Source organism: Nomia melanderi, chromosome 2 (genome assembly GCF_051020985.1).
Source record: "Nomia melanderi isolate GNS246 chromosome 2, iyNomMela1, whole genome shotgun sequence".
Classification (NCBI taxonomy): domain Eukaryota; kingdom Metazoa; phylum Arthropoda; class Insecta; order Hymenoptera; family Halictidae; genus Nomia; species Nomia melanderi.
In genome coordinates, this window is record NC_135000.1 from 29,589,386 (window position 1) to 29,611,355 (window position 21,970).

General features: G+C 40.4%; 4 protein-coding genes across 11 annotated transcripts in view; 1 reads left to right on the forward strand and 3 right to left on the reverse strand.

The window, feature by feature from the left end:
• The window catches only part of LOC116429875 (ELAV-like protein 3), a 95,857-nt gene extending 89,610 nt beyond the window's left edge, over positions 1-6,247 (reverse strand). Inside the window, exon 1 of the mRNA XM_031983310.2 lies at positions 5,497-6,247. The gene's annotated coding sequence lies outside the window, so the exon portion shown is untranslated. The remainder of the gene's footprint in view (positions 1-5,496) is intronic.
• A 377-nt stretch (positions 6,248-6,624) lies between these two features.
• LOC116429960 (RNA-binding protein 5) lies at positions 6,625-13,717 on the forward strand. 2 transcript variants are annotated; one of them, XM_076364510.1, is made up of 8 exons: positions 6,625-6,786; positions 7,573-8,172; positions 8,269-8,338; positions 9,627-9,700; positions 10,869-10,982; positions 11,366-12,113; positions 12,191-12,354; positions 12,431-13,717. In XM_076364510.1, the coding sequence occupies exons 2-8, from the start codon at positions 7,588-7,590 to the stop codon at positions 13,448-13,450; spliced, it is 2,775 nt and encodes a 924-aa protein (XP_076220625.1). In that variant the 5' UTR covers positions 6,625-6,786; positions 7,573-7,587; the 3' UTR covers positions 13,451-13,717. The 2 variants fall into 2 exon arrangements, with proteins under 2 accessions (XP_076220625.1, XP_031839387.2); XM_031983527.2 differs by having other exon boundaries at positions 11,366-12,101.
• Positions 13,718-14,206: 489 nt separating this feature from the next.
• LOC116429872 (beta-1,4-N-acetylgalactosaminyltransferase bre-4) lies at positions 14,207-17,419 on the reverse strand. 3 transcript variants are annotated; one of them, XM_076364511.1, is made up of 3 exons: positions 16,790-17,419; positions 15,989-16,119; positions 14,207-15,908 (listed from the first exon to the last, which is right to left on the reverse strand). In XM_076364511.1, the coding sequence occupies exons 1-3, from the start codon at positions 16,812-16,814 to the stop codon at positions 15,714-15,716; spliced, it is 351 nt and encodes a 116-aa protein (XP_076220626.1). In that variant the 5' UTR covers positions 16,815-17,419; the 3' UTR covers positions 14,207-15,713. The 3 variants fall into 3 exon arrangements, with proteins under 3 accessions (XP_076220626.1, XP_031839160.1, XP_031839159.1); XM_031983300.2 differs by having other exon boundaries at positions 15,989-16,707; XM_031983299.2 differs by having other exon boundaries at positions 15,989-17,419.
• Positions 17,420-17,574: 155 nt separating this feature from the next.
• Alas (5-aminolevulinate synthase) lies at positions 17,575-21,682 on the reverse strand. Of its 5 annotated transcripts, none has more exons than XM_031983291.2 (4): positions 21,467-21,675; positions 19,557-19,614; positions 18,050-19,341; positions 17,575-17,979 (listed from the first exon to the last, which is right to left on the reverse strand). In XM_031983291.2, exons 1-4 carry the CDS (start codon positions 21,467-21,469, stop codon positions 17,728-17,730), a joined length of 1,605 nt encoding a protein of 534 aa, XP_031839151.1. In that variant the 5' UTR covers positions 21,470-21,675; the 3' UTR covers positions 17,575-17,727. The 5 variants fall into 5 exon arrangements, with proteins under 5 accessions (XP_031839151.1, XP_031839152.1, XP_031839153.1 ...); XM_031983292.2 differs by lacking the exon at positions 21,467-21,675 and adding an exon at positions 20,055-21,451; XM_031983293.2 differs by lacking the exon at positions 21,467-21,675 and adding an exon at positions 19,738-20,039.
• Positions 21,683-21,970: the final 288 nt, after the last annotated feature.

Sequence of the window (21,970 nt, forward strand, 5' to 3'; positions counted from 1 at the left end):
TTGTTTCTCTCTTTCTCTCTCTCTCTCTCGATAGTTCTCTATCCTGCTCCCTCTGTCTCGCTGCTTCCCGCTCTCAACCTCCTTTCTCTGTCACGACGCTTCTCACCCTCAACCCCTTTCCATCTCTATCTCGATTCTTTCTCTCGCCCTCTTTCGTTCTCTGTCTCGCCGCTTCCCACCCTCGATCTTTCTTTCTCCTGCTACTTCTCACCCTTAGTATGTCTCTCTATCTTTCTCTCTCTCTATCTGCCTCTTTCGCGCAATCAGCTTTCTCTCTCGATCTCTCTCCTCTCCCTCTCTCGTTTCACCCCCAACCGAACGCGCGACCACCGAGCCGGCCCGGTACTCCGGGGTTGGACGAGACTAGGGCGGTGGTCGTTGAACCAAGTATATAGACGAGCCGTCTGCGTCGTACCGGTTGCGCACAAATGCTCGCCTTCCCTTCTGCACCCCTCGCTCCGTCCTCCTCGCGCGTAGCTCCGTCTTGCTCTCGATAACGCATCGCCACCCTTCGTCCCTTTCTCTTTCCCCGTTCGATTCGATCCGATCCTCTCTTGGTGGCCAGGCTCTCTTTTCTTCTGCTTTCTTTCTTCTTTTTTTCCTTTTATTATTATTACATCTACGTACACGCGTGCGTGCGTGCACCCCGGAGCCTGTGCGCGCTGGTACGTGTCTCTCTCTCCCTCTCTCTCCCTCCGCTAACCCCTTCGACCGGTCAGCCTCCGGCTCCCCGCTGTTTCTCCTTCTCTTGACGCCGATCCGTCACTCTTCCCATTGTCCTTCTCCTTCCCCCCGCTCGCCCCCCCCGACCCCCCGCCGGCTTCTCTTGTTATTTCGAACCCCTTATCTTCCCGTTCATCCCCCCCCTCGGCTTTCTCTCTTTTTACGCTCGCGTAGCTGTCCTCTTTTTCTATCTGCTCCTTTTCCGCTGCTCGCCCGTACCGCCCCCTCCTCCCGCGCCCACGCTCCTCTCGGCTCTCTAATCCTCTTTCGATCCTGCGCGAGCCTCTATCCTCCCATCCCGGCGACAAATGATTTTCTGTTATTCTTTTCGACGGTCATCCGTGGGCGAACTGTCACGGCGTTCCGCGGGAATCCGACGAGAATTTTTGGCCCGTTGAGCTCGAATCGTTCATCGACAACGCTGGATTCACGCGGAGATACACCAGCGTCGCTGATTTACGTCCCTTCTCACTGAAACTCTGACACCGAACATTCTCCGAATAAACAGAAATCGCATAGACTCTCAACTCCCATCTCAACTAACCTACCCTGTACCGAACATGTTCGAAACGGTAGATACTCGCTACGAAGTAGATCAACGCTACCAAACCGAGACTGCAACGCGAGAAATACTTGCATCGTGCCTTTCGGACACCGGTCTCGCACTCTCTCGTTGCAAAAATCTCTCCTCCAGTTTACTTCCCGGCAACCTTCGATCGCGCTGCACAAGACCCAACCGAGATCTACTCGAAAAATTCAATTCCGAGCAGCTTCTCGAAAGGCGCCGCGCGCGCGCCTCTCCATCGCCGATCCATTCCCCGTTTCCAGCTCGTTTTCCCTTCTCTCGGGCTCGGCCTCTTTGCCTCTCGAGCGGCGCAACCGTTCCTCCTAGCCGGCCCTCCGCCCTCCGACCCGTCGCGAAGCCCGCCCCCGGCCGCCGTGCTCTTTTTCACCCGCGAGCCTCGTCCCCAGGTAGAGCTGGCGAGGCGACCTCCGCACACCGGCGCGTAAACACGCGCACAGGGGCTGCAACCGGGCACCAACACCCCCAGCCGGTCGCGACCATCAACAGAGTCTCTCACCCTGGAATCGTGCGCCGCGCCGGGCTCGGGACGAGACCTCCACCCCTTCGCTCGTCCAACACCAGCCCCGCGACCCTACGCCGTTTCCTGATCTCTTATCGGATACCGGCCCGTTATCGCGGCTCCGATAAACACTTACCGGCGAGCGGATTGAGAAATGCATCCCGTCCCCGACCTCCTTCCTTCGCGCTACGCCCGCCCCTCTGTTTGCGCGGGGTAGCCGTTCCGCGCGGATTCGTTTCGCGCGAACGAGAATCGGGTGAGTGGAGTCTGCCGGCACAGGCGAGAAATATTCCACGGAGGAGCCGCTGAACTTCCCGAAATGCATATTTATCGCGAGCACCCCAACCTCTCGCGATGGAGATTAGTTCGGAGGTTAGCGAGGTCTTGCGCTACTTTGGTTTTGCCTGTTTCGTGCAGACTTGTACACTGATTTTGTTCAACTGTTCTAGTATGCGAAATGCGAGAAGATTGCCGATGTGCGAGACGTCATTGGTTATTTTGGGACCAAAGCATCTTGAACTCGTGTCCTGTGTAAACAGTAGAGGGTAAATAATGTTACATGTAGGAACTCCAGTGGAAGAAGTTACGGAGAATGTTCGAATTCGTGTAATAATTTCTGTTCGAGCCCGTAGCCCCTAGAAATCGAAATGAACACCGATTTTCTTAGGAACAATAGGAGAAACTGGGAACAATGCTTCGAGCAGTGAAGAGGAAGTCAAAGGATTCCCGGCTTCGGTCTAGAAAACGATACCCTTATTAATCTCGAGGAATCTCGTTACTCTCTCCCGAAGAGAAGAGAATTTTCCCGTGAGCCCGATACGAACACACCAGTCGATCGCTCGAAAAGGAACAAAATATGGCGTGTGGGTTGAGATGACGATTCTCGGTACGCAACGCTCGCGGAACCCCCCGCGAATCAATACCATTACCACCGTCGGCAACGTTGCGTCTCTCGCTTTCCAATGGACACGCGTAAACAATCGCGGGAAAGCGGAGGGAAAAGAAGGGGGAAACGAAAGCGGACCGGGAAAGAGGGAGAAAGAAAATGTTTACAAAAGTTCGACTCTAAATAGAGTGTGATGTTCGAGGGGTGAATCTTACCGGGATGTAAAAAAAAAGAAATATGTATGGCGAGGGGGTAGAACGCGGGGCCCTCGGATACGGTTTATACGAGGCTGATGACGAGGGTGGCGGCCAGACAACCCCTGTAGCCTAGGAGAAACCCGAGCGGACCCGAATTTCGACGAGCACGCACGACTCGCTTTCGCCCACACGTACGACCGTGGGCGGGGACCGACCCCGGTTGCCCGGGCTTAACCCCTTTCGCAGACACTTGTTATGCAGCGAAAACGTAGCTGGAAAATTGCATCTCCTCGCGCAAGCTTTTCCTCTTATTGCAAATGGCTGATTAAATAATCAAACTATGTAATACGGTCACACTGTAGAATATGTATGAAAGTATGTGACAAAGTCACATTGTAGAATATGTATGGAAGTGTGTGACAAAGTCACACTGTAGATTATGTATGAAACTATGTGACAAAGTCACATTGTAGAATATGTATGGAAGTGTGTGACAAAGTCACACTGTAGATTATGTATGAAACTATACAATGAAGTCACACTGTAAAATATATACTGTCATATATACAGGGTGGAAATTATAAAGCGTTACAGTCGAGTATCTCCGAAAATATTGATTATACGCAAAAATATTTCAGACGAAAGTTGTTCAATACCGAGGGGGATATCATGTGGTGGAACTTTTATTTTTCCTGGTGAACACTCCAAGGTGAGGTGAAGGCAACTTTCTTTTTTTAAATGGAATGACACGTTTTTTTATCTACCATTAAATAATGTGTTTTAAGACGAATTCAACGACCTATGACTCAAGGCCATTCAGGGTGAAACTTGTAGGGAAATGGAGAAAAAGTGTGGTCGTTTTATTATATATAGTATATATATATATATATATATATATATATATATATATATATATATATATGATAGTGACAAAATTCAGACGCATCTGGTTGCCTCTATCGCTTTTGTTTAGACTAAAGATATACGAACGTTGGGCATTTTTGCTTTTGCTAGCTTAGCATTAGCAATAATTCAACACCCGCCATTTCGATCTTCCTATACCGAGGATCACTTAACACATTGTACGCCGGTTAAGTTTCAGCTACTAGAAACGCGAGCGCCGGTGATTCTATTGATATATTTTTAACCCTTTGCGGACGAAGGTTCGTTGGAATGCACGAAACCCTCGGCTGATGAAGTTGAATTGTATATCGATCGCTTAACGCGTTGAATTTACAAAGCAAAATACACAGAATGGAAAAAAAATGATATTAACCCTCTATAGGGCGAATTTTTGTTCATGATTATAACAAAATCTATGCAGTGTAAAATTAATAAATATCCACATATAAGTAGGAATTAACAATATATTCAATAGTTTCAGTAATATCATCAAACGAATGTATTTTGTAACTTTCAAGTTACAATGACGTTAAACTTTCACGCCTGTTAACTGATTACTTAATTTTATTCGCCACTTTGAGTGCAAAATGAAATAAATCAACAAGATGCCAATACACTGACATGTGACTTCAAAGTTATATGGGCCTACGGAGGGTTAAGTCATTTGCTCGGATCGCATTATTATTATTACGTTGATCAAGTTAAATGGTGTCGTGTTAGCTGGGGTTATTTATAATATAGAAATGTGAAATAGTCGTCGTTTAATTGAATGAACTATAGTAATTCGATTTGGCTGGAGGTCACCGGTGATCCCCATGGCATTCGACGTGTTAATTAATAGGAAAACAGGAAACTACGTGCTGAGCTCTTGCTGTTTCACTAATTAATCATTTGCTCGCGACTTAGTCTTCCAAATATGAACAATGATCTCGTCGGAATGTCGACATTCAATTGCAAACAATTAAACAATCGAACCGAAATTTATAATTTACGAAAAAGAATGAGGAATTCGATTCGACAGTATTTGCTAATGGGAGCTTGATATCCTGTAGACTGCAGTTCGTGTGAAGGTCGATCGAAGGTCGACGTATAATACATCGATAAATTTATCTTTGTACAATACCGGATATTATACTAGGAAAATAGTAATTTCTTTTATAAAATTGTAACATAAAAAGCAATGAAGACTAGGTTCTAATCTTATTCGTATCACCCTGTATAGACACGTGTTCGAAACTCGTTGACTTAGAATTATGGTATCGATTCTCGAATGCTACAATTTCCCTTAAAAAATGGTCGACGAAAGGACAAGGATATTCGTCATATATAGTATAATTACTATAATTAGACACTTTCGTATAAATTATATTTATCATTTACGAAAATAATGTATAAAAATGATTACCGATCACTCAGAACAAATAAACATACCTCCGTATGTAAATTAGTTACCCAATTGCGATCGTATCGATTACACATTACAGTGCATTTACACTAAAGCAAAGAACATTTTCGTCGCCTGCTTCTAATTGATACTGTTGTTTCATGATAAACGTTAAGCTAAGAAATTCGAATTTCATCGGTAGTCTATCATTTCTTTAACATTGTTTTGAATGAAATGGTAAACCGAAGCCGGTATTTCCAGTCGAAAGAATGATTCAGTGATGTACGAATACTCGTATTGCCCAGGGCATGTACTCACCGATTGCAGCCACGTGATGCATTTCCTTTCCACAGGAAGGAAGAAACGTTGTTTAGCACCGGGAGATTCCGTGGACGATTATAATCTTGTCTCTTCGTTTACTGGCGAGACTGACGAGCGGTAGTCGTGGATACTAACACACCGAGCCCGTAAAAATTTGAACACACGATTTGAGGTTATACGTACGAGCTGCTTAACGCTTCGTACTACCCTAAGATTCCCAATCGTACTTTACCGAGCACGAACTTGAACTAAATAAATCGCCCCGAACGTATTATCTTCTGAATTCTCGGCGAACGCGAACGTCACGAGTCCCGAAAGACAACTACTATGTGTGTCCGTATACAATGGCACATTGTTGACGGTACTGTGTTCCCCGCGGTCATCCGCTTTTTTCGATACTTTCCGACGGGCAAAAACAACAGAGATTCTTCCGAGAATCAGACACCGCGCGGTACACACACCGAAAACCTAATTTCTGGCGAGCATGCTGCATTACTTCTGTACATGGTCGATAAACATAACGATCGAATTTTAAACAACAGTTTGAATCAAAAAATCCTCGAAGAGAGGAAAGAGATATTCACTTTCTTGTCGTCAGGTGTTACATCTTACTTGAAAAGATATTTTTTTTATGCACAATAAGAACCAACTTAGGAACAACGAGTACTCAAGTGACATTTAACTAATTACACAGGATAATTACGAACGCTTTACTTCTTTCAATTCCAATATCACTACGCGGGAGATCCATTCGGCACAGTGGCGCCACCTGGTGTGCACCTTTTTAAACGCTTTCCTCTTCGCAGAGTTTACATTCCGCTATTTGTACCATGGGAATAACGTTTTTATTCAATTTTTTGAATTGCGGAATTGTAATATAAAGCTTTGAAATATATACTTGAACAATAATGTTAATTTCTTCTTCTCAGTTCTCCGTGATATCTTTCGTGTAATTTCTAAAGAATAATTGCAATTCGTTGAATTGATTCTTAATGAATTTGAATGTAAACCTGTGTAAATAGATGAGAAGAAAATTATGAAATATTTTACTGTGAACGAGGCAAAGATAAGGATAACTCCAATCAGATTTTTGAATGCGAATTTTAACGGTAGTGGAGTCGCCTCGAAGCGCCATCTCCGAAATATTTCTCGAGAAAATATTCACGGACACGTAATGGTTCCGTCTTGCACAGACGCCGCCATATTGTACGGGAGAAACGAGAGGCGCAACCACGCCATTGTGCACATCACGCGATTTCTCGTCCGATTGTAAGAACAACGAGTAAGGTAAGTAAATATTGAACAAAGAAGTTCGCTACAGTACAAAGTTTACGTGTTTGAAAATTTGATAGCTTTAGAAGGTTGCAACGAATTGCAACGTCGAGCAATGCTTGTTAATCAACGCCACGATGTTTCGTTATCCCTATGCGGACCTGAATTTTCTATTAGCCCTTTTTGCATTGCTTTTGTATTTTTTCTTTTTTTTCCCTACTAAAAACGATAGTATTTCACTTTTCCGGGTTAATATTGTTGGTAAGGTGTATTATTCACGGTATATTATATTTCACAGAATACAGTGCGAAGCTTCGAGCGAAATCTGTCATGTTCAGTCCAAACGTTTATGCAAAATGTATCGTTTTAATTAGCAACGCGTTTCCTCGATTTATCTGAGGTTGTTGATTAAATTGTGAAATTCTAATGCATCAATGTAAACCTTGAATCATACTTGTTATAATTATCTTTTGAGTCTATATGTATGAATTTATGAAATTAGAACAAATTTATTGTTACTTTTATACATATCTTTTTATAGCATGCTGCTTTCGTTCCGTTCTACATTACAAAAGATGATACGAAATGAGCAGTGTTAATTTAATAACTTCTTGTTCACATTGCTTTAATTGAATTTCAAACGCTTATAGTATTCTAGCACGTATAATTTAATTGACCGCTTAGAATGTTCTACTGTCTGAAATGAGACAAGTGTAATTGGAAATGCTAGGTCACAGATTATAATTTTTTCTTGAAAATTTGTCAGTATGAGACTAATGCCAATGGTATGTATTCTTGCAGGAATTATTTAAATGAATGGACAACATGTACAGTAACAACATTGACCCCTGGGAGCCAGGTTATGGGCCTGAGAGAAGAGGACACAATACCGATTATGACTATCGCAATGATTATGGAAACAGCAGATCACCGGATTATGGGGAGCACCGTGACAATGATCATCGTGATAGAGACCATCGTAGTCCAGAATATAGAAATCATCGGGGGAGAGACAGAGACCGTGAAAGAGATCGTTCAAGAGACAGGAGAGACAGGAGTAGAGATGATAGAGACCGTAGCTACAGAGACAGAGAGGATCGATATGGAAGACAAAGGGATAGAGATTCCGTAGAAAGAGACAGGGATCGGGACCGGGATCGTGACAGAGACAGAGATCGTTCTAGGAGAGACAGAGATAGGGATAGGGATAGGGATCGTAGAGGGAAACGGGACGACAGAGATCGGGATCGCGATGATGATCATAGCAGAGAAAGTATGGACTTTGAGCATGACCATGGACGTACTTATGGTTCGTCCATGGAAGGCATCCACTACAAATCTCAATCTCCAAACAACACCATAATGATTCGTGGGCTTGCTCAACATATAACAGAAAATGACGTAGGTTGTCAACTTAGCGGCCCAACATAAGTGGCCACTCGTGAGCAGCATTTGCACGCATACATCACTGTTATTATTATGATGTGTGTATCACAGGTGCGGCAAGACATCCTCAACTGTGGTCTCATGCCAAAGGACATCAGGCTGATTCGTAAAAAGGATACAGGTAATTATCCTTATTTTCGTTAATTAAACCTATCCCCTTTACCTAATATGCAAACTAGCAAATTGCTTTTCATCTCAGCAGGTTGCATTAGACTTCTGTAGTTTAAGTTATTGCTGCATTATTCAATGGTTACCGAGAAAGAAAAAAAAAAGTGTTTGAAATTTCTTGATAATCATTCAGATCGACGATGCCGATAATTAACATTGACGCCGATCGAAAGAGATTTCAAACAACTTTTTGTTACATCGGTTAAAGATCTCTGTTAGTATTTATGCTGGTACCAATCATGCATACTCCAAAATTATTGAAGAAATACAATGAACATAAAACTATCAATTGAATATAATTCATTCGTTCATTGGACCAAGGTAAGTCTATATCAAATGCAGGAAGAATATTTTAAGGAAAGTCAAATGCTTCATTATTCATCTTGCAAGGGTGGCGCAAAATATCTGTAATATTTTCGAAATCCTACAATTCCAAACAATTGAACTGTAAATTTACCAACCAACTCTACTCTATATTAGAAGCTATTCAACATTCCAAGTAATATCTAGAATCAGTGTGAAAAAAAAAGATTACCGTACTCCATTGTCTCTAGTGCGTACGCGATCCAGTCTTTTCTTTATTTTATACAAAAACATATCCTAGCTGTCTTACAACACGAGTCTTCACTTTTTTTTGTTTCGTCGACCGCGTCAAAAACTTTTACGATGGGAATAATGTCTTGCATAAAATCTACAATATTATTTCTTCTATCTCTCTTTGCTGCAAAAAAGAACATATGGTGCAAGGGGTTGGAGGAGAGACTCTAAGAGACATTGGAAGGTATTAACACGTTGAACGCCGCACGATTCCACAGAGCAAAATACTCAAACTGAAAAGAAAATCAAATATCAATTACAAATGCTACATCAGCTATCATTATTTATATAAAAATATTTCCAGATGAACGTAGTTCAATTGAATGAACTGTAGTAATTCGACTTGGCTGGTCACCGGTGGTTCAACGTGTTAAACCAAAAAAAAGAAAAGAAATTTCGGTCGTAAGGGAGAAAAAAGAAATTAACGACAGAGATCGTTTGTCATCCGCGCATAGAGAATAATTCGTTCCGCCGAGCTTTAGGCAAATGGAAAAGAAAGCAAGCAACGAAGCGAAGAAAAATACACTTCGTATCGAAACTCGGTCTGTCAATGGTTGGTGCTGTGATTGCCTGCCCTCTCAGAGTAGAGACACCCAGGCAATACGTGGATTAACTTTGGATATGTGTGTATTTGCTCTGTATAGGTGCTTCGCGAGGTTTTGCATTCGTCGAGTTTAACGCGACTCAGGAGGCCGCACGGTGGATGGAGATGAAACAGGTAGAAAGAAGTTCAGTCCAGATACCCAACCGATGCGTTGTCACGCGTGCCACCGACGCCCCGTGGCGGCAAGGCACGGTAACGCAGCCCCCTGGCCTTCCCCATGGCCATGGCTGCGCACCTATCAAAAAGGCTACTTCAAATCTACCGTACCTAATTACTTATCTAGGAGTCCCCACATACTTTGCAGACTTTTCTTAACTTGCTCTCGCAGTTCCGTCTATTCGGATTTAGAAAGACAAAAGAAAAAAAAAGATAATGCTAATTTCTTGAATCGGGACAAAGCTATCGAGTAATCGGGTAAAAAAAAAGAAAGATAGAAAAAGGGCGACTCCTCGTCGCCGCGTGCTTTTGTTTTTTTGTTTATTTTTTTTTACCTATCCTCTGTCTGTCATAAAAGTTTGTGGACTAACAATGAAGATCGGAGGAGAGGGTCATTCCAATCGTCTTATCCTTTGCGTACAAGTGCATACGTTTATCCGGCATGATGGTTGATTTTCAATGAATCACACTTTTTTTGTTTCCGCTGCGTTCGTTACGACCGAGAGACGCTTACGTTTATTACTTGTATCGTGTTAGTCTGCTTCTATCGTTTTAAAACTTTGTTACTCTATCTCTATCTCGCTCTTGCTCTGTTCTTTTACACGTACACACACACACACACCATACACACACACACACACGTACAATATATACACGGTCAATGCAATGACGGTATACGATTCGAGCATATTTGAATATGAGAATGACAATTTTTCTGCACGACTTTCTTTCATTCACGTATGAAATTTTGTTACTGCAAGCAAATCATTGTACGTTTGCTTGTTTCCTCCAACGAATTCGAGTTGTTTGATCGCGTGTTGCAAAAAAGAAGTAAAGAAAAAAAAAAGAAATGAAACGATTACGAAAATAGAGAGTAAAGAAAGGAAAGTTGTCGCGCATGTACATAATAGTCGATCCGCAAGCCGTGTGGAATGGCCCACGTTTATAAAATAAGCCCACGACATTTTCTTTACTGTTCGTTCGAGACGGAAAGCTATGAAGTAGAAAATCAAAAAAAAAATATAAAATAAAACTATAATTTCGTCAACCAAGAAGGAAGTTTACGGGATAAACGGAGGCTTTGGGAGGATGTTGGACGGGATAACACTGAAATTCTCTGTTTCAGGGAGTACTGATGCTGCAGGACCAATATCGTGCCTTGATGCAGTACAGTATACCGAAAGATTGCCATGTAGATAAGCCACCAGCAAAGAATACGCAAGACTGGCACTGCGTTAAGGTACGAGTCCCGAGAAACATGCTATTCTAACGCTAGAACCACTGAACAATTGAGTGACTTCGAATTTTTCAATAAGAATCAGAGCAATACATTTCTGGATTATATTCATCACTGCCAATTTCACTTGTCTGGTAGTTCTAGTGAACCCTTTGCACCCCAGAATATTTTGTACAACTAACATAAAGAAATACCTTGTATAAATTAAGTGACAAAACTATATTTCAATGTTCCATGTGTTGATATATAAAAAATTTAATATTGAATAGTAAACTATAATTTTGGGTCAAATCAAATGGCGACTGAAATCTCGAGTGCAAAGGGTTGGAGGTGTAATTGACCAGAAACTAGTAGATCTTTTAAAATGTCCATTTTTGTTTGTACAGTGTGGCGCGCACAATTTCAAGAGACGCGAGACATGTTTTAAGTGTTCCGCCTCGAGAGCAGAGAGCGAAGAGGGTGGAGAGGGTAGCGATGAGATTAGCCCGCATCCTACGAACACTGTTCTTCTGCGAGGTTTAGACGTTCTGACCACCGAGGACTCAGTTCTGCAAGCAATGAAAAATCTCTCGTCGATGCCTATACGCAGTATACGTATCGGCCGTGACTCGCTGACAAACACGTCGAGGGGTGTCTGTTACTTGGAGATGGGCAACGTGGTGGACGCCATGTATTTGCACACGGCCCTCACTAAGCAAGGGTTGGTGGTGGACGGTAGGAAGGTGGAAATCACGTACTGCAAGCTTCACCAAATAAGTAACACTAACACGTGGAAGGCGAACGACAGTCAACCGCAGAGGTACACTTTAGACGACGTTGCTCAATTGGCAGAGTACAGTGCCAACCTATACGCTAAGACACCTGCGCAGAAAGCTCACTATCTTCAGTATTACACGCAATATTATCAGAATCAAATAATGCAAGGCTCGACGATTACGTTGCCGTCATTGAACCAGACTGATAGAGTAAACGCGGCGGCGGCCGTAGCACAATCCGCCATACAGCAGTTGCAAGCATCCAGGAAATTAGGCGACGCCGACGAGATGAAGAACAGACCGACGCCCACGGCGCCGACTAGCACCTCGCTGGCAAGCGGAAGAGTCCCTGCACATGCTGGAGATGGTAAAGTGTATTGTAAGTTTATATAACAGGAATTGAATTCATTTCATTCCACCTTAAAAGATTGCTTACTAAACTCGTGTCTATTGCAGCTGTGCCGGATGTCAGCACCTATCACTACGACGAGTCCTCGGGCTACTATTACGACCCAAGTACAGGATTATATTATGATCCCAATTCGCAATATTATTACAATAGTCACACGCAGCAGTTCCTTTATTGGGACGCTGAATCATTTTCATATCAACCGGCGAAGGTAATTAACATTTTGGAATAGCAATGAAAAATATAGGGTAGATATGGAAATGTATATAATTGTTAATATCTTATAGACTGCTACAACCGTGACACAAGCGACAGGAACGACGACCAGCGGGACTACAATAACCGCCACCGCTAGTAACACGGACTCGACGAACACCGTCACCAATCAGGCGACAACTTCGTCGGTCACGAGTGCGATCCAGGAGTCGTCGAAGGAAGACGAGAGTAAAAAGAAAGACAGCAAGCAAGATAAAGTGAAGGTAGCAAAGAAAATAGCAAAAGACATGGAACGCTGGGCGAAAACGTTGAATCAAAAGAAAGAGAATGCGAAGAGTAATTGGAACTCCGAGTTCGCTGGCGGTGATGGCAATCAAGGGGTTGGAAGCGGAGCCGCGGACGCGGGGTACGCCATATTGGAGAAGAAATCTCTCGCGAGTTCTTTCCACGAGGACGAAGATCAGAGCGGGAATAACGGTTTAGTCGCTGCCTATGGCGGTGGCAGTGACACGGAAGAGGAGATAGAGGATGTGCAACAGGAAGAAAGACAACACACGGATTGGACGAAGTTGGCCTGTTTGTTGTGTAAACGACAGTTCCCGAGTAAAGAAGCTTTACTCCGGCACCAGCAGCTGTCGGAGCTTCATAAACAGAACTTGGAGAATTGGTATCAAGTTCGTGGCTTGGACCCTAATGATCCGCAACAGAGGAACAACAAGTATCGAGATCGTGCCAAAGAAAGAAGAGCAAAGTATGGAGAACCAGAGCCTCCGCAGCCGAACAAACTGAAAGAGAAATACCTGAAGACGAGGGTCGAGGAAATATCTGTGTCATACGAGGAACCCACGAGAGCCGGCATTGGCTCGGATAACGTTGGCAATAAGCTGTTGCAAAAAATGGGCTGGAGCGAAGGAATGGGCCTTGGGAAGTCTAACCAAGGTAGAACGAGTATCATCGAGGCTGAGAGAAGAGTTCCTACGGCCGGCTTAGGGGCGAAATCATCGTCGTACAGCGCACTACCCGGGGACACCTACAAAGATTGTGTAAAGAAAATGATGTACGCACGTTATCAAGAACTGTCCGACACATAATATCTCCAATATCATTGAACATAGGTTTTATATATACACACAAGTACTTGTACTCAACTTTTTCCATAGGCGAATAGGTATGTACACGTATTATCCGATCAGTATGCAGGTCGCGTACTTGGTAATCGAGAACGGTGATAATCCATTCTTGGGAATACATGTTACAATTTTTTTTTTATATTTTTCCTGTACGTTTACACAATATTACTTTACTTGATTATGCTAAGATTCTTAGGAAATAATAAACTGGTAATATTAGTATTTGCATATGCTGTTTTTTTTTTCTCAATTGATATCTGATCTACGTCGTTTTACAATGGTAGTATTTAAAAGCGCTTGTTACTGAAACGGAAATTTCATTCGCTTTGTATTTTTAACTCTACCCATTAACAATGACATTATGAAACGAAACCGCGTTTATTCGCGTGTAGCAAAAATTGCATTTATCGGTATTGTTATGAACGTACAATGCTTACCCAAGAATGAACAACATACCAGTAGTGAAGTGGTTCAAGGAAGATTACCATATTAAGCAATTCTCGTCTAACATTTTTGTGCACAATACAGTACTTTTCATACTTGGACGGTAAAACAGATATGCATCGGAGCATTATGAAATGTCTTCGAATTGAAGGATCAATCGCTTTTAAATATTTTTGACTTTTATTTTGCATGGCTAGAATCTAATTTCATGATGCTTCTTGAAGGGAAAGCAGCAACCTAATTATAGTTAAGATCCATTTGCAATTGAATTCATTACTGGTTCATCACATATTTATTATACTGTAACAGTTTGCATTAAATTTCATAATTTGTTTATAATGTAATTATGTCAGATTTCACGTACACAAATACACACACAGACATATTATAGAGAGATAATTATATTTATATTCGCATATATACGTCCGTTTTTCTTTTTATTACTAATTTAAATCGTAATTTTGGAGATCATACATTTTTCACTATATTTATATATATAGTGAATACACTATATATATATATATATACACACACATTTCTACAGTCATTCGTAAACCCTATCATTATTTTTTTAATTATACATGCAAAACCTATGTAATAATAAGTTAAGAGATAATAAAAATACACTCGGCAATATTGCCCGCACTACACTCGTATCCGCTAAAAAAAAATCTCACTTTTGTTTTTCTTTTCTTTCAATTAAAAGTCGGAAAAGGATATTTAAAGCAATACTTATGATTCTTAGACTTTTCAAAAATACAATCTATTGTAAATTAAGTACATGTAAATGAAAGTTTAATGGTCGCATAGTGATGACTTTATACAATAAATAGTTGCTTTAACACGTATACAGCCGTTTATAATTTTAAACTTTACTTTCGATGATTTACAATTTGGACTCAGTTTTCTTTAGAAACTAAATATTCCTGAATTATACTCAAGCACAGACTATTCCAATATAATATATATATTTAAGTTTATCATCACATTAAAGTTATTTGGAATCATTAAGTATTTGATATTTATAACGATTGCTTTGGTTACATTTGGCGATTAGTAACATATGAACTTATTCTATCTCATGTTTTCATTATTAAAAAAACAATAAATAATGTTCTAATTTCACTATTAGTTTTCCTTTGGTATACACAAATACCATACTAAAAGTATCAAATATTAGCTATCTGTGAATTAGGAATAAGTTAGGGGAAAATTGATTATCTACAATTCGTGATTTATTTAAAGAAGTTTTGTACTATCAAAACTGCGTTCTCTTAAAAAATTGACCTTCACGACGTAATGCGTTAATGTAAACAGGAACGGAATTTAGGACGCATGTCTTTTTCTATATATATATATATAAGACTGCAGACAATTAGTTCGAACAAACTGCACGACAATGTGCGAACCGACTACCGAAGTATTTTCGTTTCCAAAAACGTAACGTCGGATGAGTACATTTTTATCTACAGACTATTTCTTTACGTTACGTTACTAAACAATTAATAATACAAACATATCATGGCAATGCTTTTGGTGTAAATATCACTATACCGTTCAGAACAACACTTGTATAAAAAATGTTACGGTGACATTAGTTTTTTCTTTTGTTTACACGTTGCTAGAAAATTTATATAAAACTTATCTTTGTGTAACTTTCATATCAAACAATTTTCTGCTGTGAAGATTTTTGTCATTGTGAAATGAAGTTGCAGAAAATATCTTAAAAGAAGTAAGTTTCTTCATAAAATAATTTAAGAAATATTAATTGTTCGAAGGACTAGACATCCGCTAAGATCCATGAATACAATGGCCTTAACTGATGATTCAATACCCTATATTCTAAATTGCTAATTCCGTCTGTGTCGTATCTCTTAGCACCAGTCTCTAAATTTTCAAATCTTGCGTTACTTGGAGTTTCTTTTTTATGCGTTAGCATATAATACTGAGCAACATCAGGACTGAAACGAATCACCTGAAATTCAAAAGAAATATAGCACTTCTCGCTTTGTTCTTTATTTATTCTTCAGCTTACTATAACGATAATCAATGTACCTGAAAACCCCTGGATTGCAGACGACTGTAAAAATCATCATCTTCTCCACCCCATCCATAAAAAACATTGGAGAACCCGTTGACCCTTTCAAATTGTTTACGAGTCAGTGCAATTGCACCTCCGAACAAGCCTGTGTAAGGTAAATTATAACGAAATGTATTCACGCTTGAGCTCATGTGTCTTGGCATCTTTGTGCAAGCATAAATATTATCAGGATTCTGAGGTATTAAATCTATATCTTGAAAGATAAAGCAATGAAAATCGTTCACTTTGGTTGCTTCGGCGTATCCAACATTGAATAGTTTCGCACGGTTGAATTCGCTCATCGGACTTTGCTCTATCACGAATATTCTGTAATCGAGATTCTGAGCTTGCAAGAAAGGGTGAATGTAATTCATAAAAATGGCAAGCTGCGTTTGCCGGTTTCGGTATGGCAGTATGATTGCCACGTTAAATAGGGGATGGCAGTTGAGAGGCTTCCATTGTCCTCCTGGCAATATACCTAAGCGTCGTGCCATTACTACTGGATCCTCTCGAGGATACTGATCGGGATAAAGTAAATGAGATCTTCTAGGATTAATCGAGATCATGCAAGAGTTATCCCTTGCCGGATACGACCTTTCCATTTCATCGTAAATGTCATCCGTCTTTATAAACGTGTAATGCGAAGCAAACCTTGCTGGATGCAGGCAATAACCCAAAACCAAGATCGTGGTAACTGTATACGACAATCCTCGTGCGTAATCATAGAAAAACGCAATGAACATTTTCAAAATATTAATGATACTTTTCATCCTAACCTTCGTTGCGTCTCCGATTCAGCATTTCAATGAAACGACTTTATGCATCGGTCGAAGGTAGAAATTCATTTAAGAGCATCAACTTCGTACATCTAATATACCTCTTGTTCATTTCACTATCATTTTACGACTGGATTACCACGAACCGAAGCAGAACAATACACTCGGTTGTCACACACGTTTTAAAGGGCCACAACATGCACAGACCAATCTTGTTCTAGTCCTGTTTGCGAGAGCGAGAGAGTTGCCTATATCGCACTGGTTTCCTATATGTAACTTTTACACTATGTCACGTAAGGACTTGTCAGATATTAATTTGTCCTTGACATTGATAAATGATTTATAATAATTCTCTTAACGTCGACATAATAGCCGAAATTAATTTGCATTCAAATTCGTGTTAAATAGGAAATAGAAAATATCATAAACGATGGAAAGATAACTTTCCCCTCGATCGAGCTTTCCCCTATGTTGTCAAGGAAACCAAGCATCGAATAGCATGATATTATCTATTTCTATTTGCGTTATACTCGAGTTTTTAAATTTTTTTCTATCCTTGTAAGCGTTTATCTTCGTTAAAAATAACGAGTGAAAAAGACTAAGAAATTCACTAATAAATTACTTCCGCAAACGATAACGTATAAATTCTAAAGCAGGAAAATACTGCGCTTGCGCAAAATTCTATCACTCCACTTTCAATTTAAATAATGGTAATAAAAACCTTTCTCGTACAATTATTATTATTAAAAATCGACAGATTTTTTAATAACATTTTATTTAAAGCTTTATATTAACTTTGTATAATCTTCAACAATTCATCAGGCGAATGCTTGTTTTATTGTATTGATTTTCTATATATATATACAGTCATATATATAGATATATTTTGTATATGTAATATACAATTTTTACATTTTTTTTTCTATCGAGTACATTCGTTAATGAACTGAAATTGAGAGTGGCATTTCGCTTGCTTTATTTTTCACTTCTGGAATATTTAGGCGATCAAACACGTCTAACATATCCTTCACAAGCTGGTCCATCATCGTCCGAGTATGCTTCGGTGTAGGAGCCAGTCTTAATCTTTCCTGCCCCTTTGGAACAGTGGGATAATTTATTGCTTGAACATAATGGCCTTTTTCCTGTATTAAGAGGTCAGCTAACTGACTACATAGTAATGCATCTCCGACCTGACAGAAAATTATAATTTAGTATATATTCAAAGTGATACATGAAAATGGAATTTGTAAGATAATTTACCCTTATCGGAATAATGTGCGACGGCGACGGTTCTAGCGGAAGACCCGCTGCAATTAAAATAGATTTCATATAAGCTACATTGTCCTGATGAGTAGCTCTCAATGCCCTCCCTTCGTCTGAAGCTAAAATTTCAACAGCAGCTAGAGCACCATATAATACCGTTGGCGGTAGGGATGTTGTGAAAATAAAGCCTGCAGCATAACTTCGTATCATGTCTATCAATTTCGAAGAACCAACAATGTAACCGCCAACATTGCCAAAAGCTTTGCCCAGTGTACCAGAAATGATATCCATTTTATGAAGAACCCAATCTCTCTCTCCAATACCAGCACCAGAATATCCATAGAGGCCAACAGCGTGAACCTCATCGATAAATGTTAAAGCACCATACTTATGAGCAACGTCGCACAACTCTTCCAAAGGACATATATCACCAGTCATAGAATGTACTGTTTCAAATGCTACAATTTTTGGAATGCTTTTGTCTACTTTAGATAATAGTTCCTCCAAGTGTTGTACATCATTATGCTTAAAAATATGTTTTGGTATTCCACTGTTTCTTATCCCCTGAATCATGGAAGCATGGTTGCCAGCATCAGAAAAGATATGACAACTAGGAAGAAGTTTCGCTAATGTATACAAAGTGGAATCATTAGCAACAAAACAGGAAGTGAACAATAAACCAGCGTCCTTTTGGTGCAATGCTGCAAGTCTTTTTTCTAATACTTCATGGCCCATGGAGTTTCCCGAAATATTTCTCGTTCCACCAGCTCCTGCTCCAAATTTATCTAGAGCTTCTCGAACAGAGTTTGTCACCACTGGGTGTCGAGACATTCCTAAATAATCATTAGAACACCAAACAGTGATGGGTTTTGGTTTATTCGAATATTCCATAGCAGTTGGGAAACTCTGTGCCAACCTGTTCACTTTCTTAAAGACTCTATAAGAATGATCTTTCTTTTTCTTTATGATTTGCTCATGAAAGAATTTTTCGTAAGCAAAGCTAGATTCTTCCTTCTGTTCGGTGGAAGCCTCATTTTTAATGTCTTCCTCAACCACAGGATTAGCCATTTTCACAGCAGTATGCTCTTTAGCTAAGAATGGACATTGGTTTTCATCATCTTTCTGAACTTTCTGTGCCTCGACGTTCTGCACTTCTGCTTGAGTCCTAATAAGCTGAGACATAAACGGACATAGCTGGCGATAATTTGTCAGTATCGAAGAGCCGTAATTATGAATGTAATTGGCAGTCAGACGAGTTAAAAATGGGCAAGGCATATTTCTCGGGTTGCCTGAAATAAAACAGCACCTTTTACAACTCATGTACTGATAAGCAGAGATAAAGAGGTATGACTAAGTAAAAATTCGATTGTTCACAATGCTAGATTCTTAATTTTCGTGTTATAAACGTGAAATCGCTGTATAAATGTAGAAAGTGTGTCAACCCCGTTTCAAAGAAAAGAGAAAGTGAAACCGTGATTCACGATGACACACGATATTTTCTTACCTTTCGCAGCGATTGATAAATGATAAGCGTTGATGTAATGGGCACACTGGCGAACCAACTGAAAATACGAAAAAGCAGATTGTTCTGAGTAATGGGATGACGTAAATCTGGCTTGTGGCTGATAGCCAAATGATCTCGATTCAACAGCAGGGAGTCAGTGAAAGGTACACAAATACCGAACCTCTCGCTTTGACAGCTGGGTCACAACTGAACGTATCTACTCTGGCGACTTCACTTATCAGAGGACGTGAAACCGCCAGTGTCGATTAGAGAACTCGCACAGGACAATTACACGTGACTCTATTTCCGTTCTCCGTTCGCGGCCTATTTCTTTTTTCTCTCCTCTTCTTCCCCCGCTAACCTTCAGGGACTAGTCGCATAAATTTCAATGGAAAACGATTATCGAAACAATTCTACTTTTTCCACGGTAGATCGCACGCGTAACACTCGAACCACTTGTAGATTCTAACGATCGACATCAACGATTAATTAAAATACCTGTTGTCCCTAGCTTAATGTGTTCGAGCCTATCAGAATTTGCGGAATCCGGATTTTAAATATTTGGCGGTTAAAGTGGCGTATATCTGTGCATCTCGAAACGTTCGTTTCAATTTCAATTGACGTAGGACTCGAACCACATGAACTCGACCATATCGATTGTTATAAGATGTCAATTCGCTGGTGTAGACGTGCTACTAGAAATAGAATATCTTTACATAACTAGTCCCCTTGTATTCGATATGAATTATTGGCGATCTCATTTATCATATAAATGCCTATTAATTAAACGAGACCTCTGGTTTCTTACAACAAACTAAACACCATTGTTTAATTTATAGAGCACGTGCATCAATATTGTGGCTTATATAAGGGACCATGGTGAAGCCTTGAACGAGTCGCCTGTACGCATGCCTGCATTCACAATCGAGTTTGTCGATTCCGATCGATCACACTTATCCGAAATTTTCGCGCTCGCAGTAACGACCGTTTGCCATTTTCTTCGACGTTTTCTCAGAATTGTATTATAAACATTTCCGTTGGCATATATTGATCAGCCGTTTGTTTATCGCGATTTTTATCGGGATATGCTGCATATCGTTATAGTGATAAAATTATGACTATTCATATGACTCGCGGGAATACACGCGACGGTGTACAGAGTGATCCATTATCGGTGGCACAGCTGACAGCGTCATTTATTTTTAACCAATTGATCCATTTCAAATCAATTCACTTTCATCTAATTATTCGGATAAAAATACCTAATTCCGTGCAATCACGATAGAGCACGATTAATCCAACATATACCGGAAATATATTTATACAATACTATTAGCTAATTAACTGCGCGACACGCAACAAAGTGCTCAAGTAAAATCAATGAAATACAAACACCACGGACACTCGTTATCGAGCAATCTAATTTAACAAAAGATATCGATTCTCGTTTCTCTTTCCACGTACCTTCTAATTAAACATTTAACACAATTACTAAACTCATGAAACTCACGATTTCAAAATGTCATTCGTTTTCTAGACAATTATTAAATTCATTTATTTACACAATATGAATTGAGAAAATACTCGAGGCTTCCGCGATCGCAGAAGCTATTAATTAATTTTCGATTTTAACGAATCGTTATCGAGCAATCTAATTTAACAAAAGATTCTCGTTTCTCTTTCCACTTACCTTCTAATTAAACATTTAACACAATTACTAAATTCGTGAAATAAATATCGTCACGATTTCAAAATGTCATTCGTTTAGGCAATTATTGAATTCATTTATTTACACAATACGAATTGAGAAAAGTCGAGGCTTCCGCGATCGTATCCTATTAATTAATTTTCACCGTTGACAGTTTCCTCGTGCCTCCCAATTCTCCGTCAGTTTTGGCATGTTCACTCACCATAATATTTAGAGGAAATCGATTTGGATGATGTGACTCGGCTATGTCGTTGCAAACAACAGCACGGTTTCGGAACGACTAACTAAATGCCGCTCACCGAATGCGATATTTAATGAAGGCTGGTTTCCCCTTTTTTTTGCGAACTCACGATCGCTTCTAGCGAAGCGGGTATCGGCTACGAATGGCGGCCGGTCTCCGCATTGTGATTCGCATCGCGTTTAATAACAGATACAGCACGTGCGCGCATTACGATTTTCCTGTTTGCCCTGCACCGCCCGGGCATTCCCTGTTCCAGTATTACAGTGTTTCCCCGCGAGCGATTAAACTCGGCGACCGAGCTGTCAGAAAAATCTCACGTTCCCCGCGTTTCCTTACGAAAGCTGCGATCATTCGGGTCAATCGTTGCAATTACGAGGAAAATGTTGAGTAACGATAATCTAAACTTTCCCACAGTTACCTTATCTCGTTCACATTGTAGTGGCTGTATTTTTATTTTATACGATC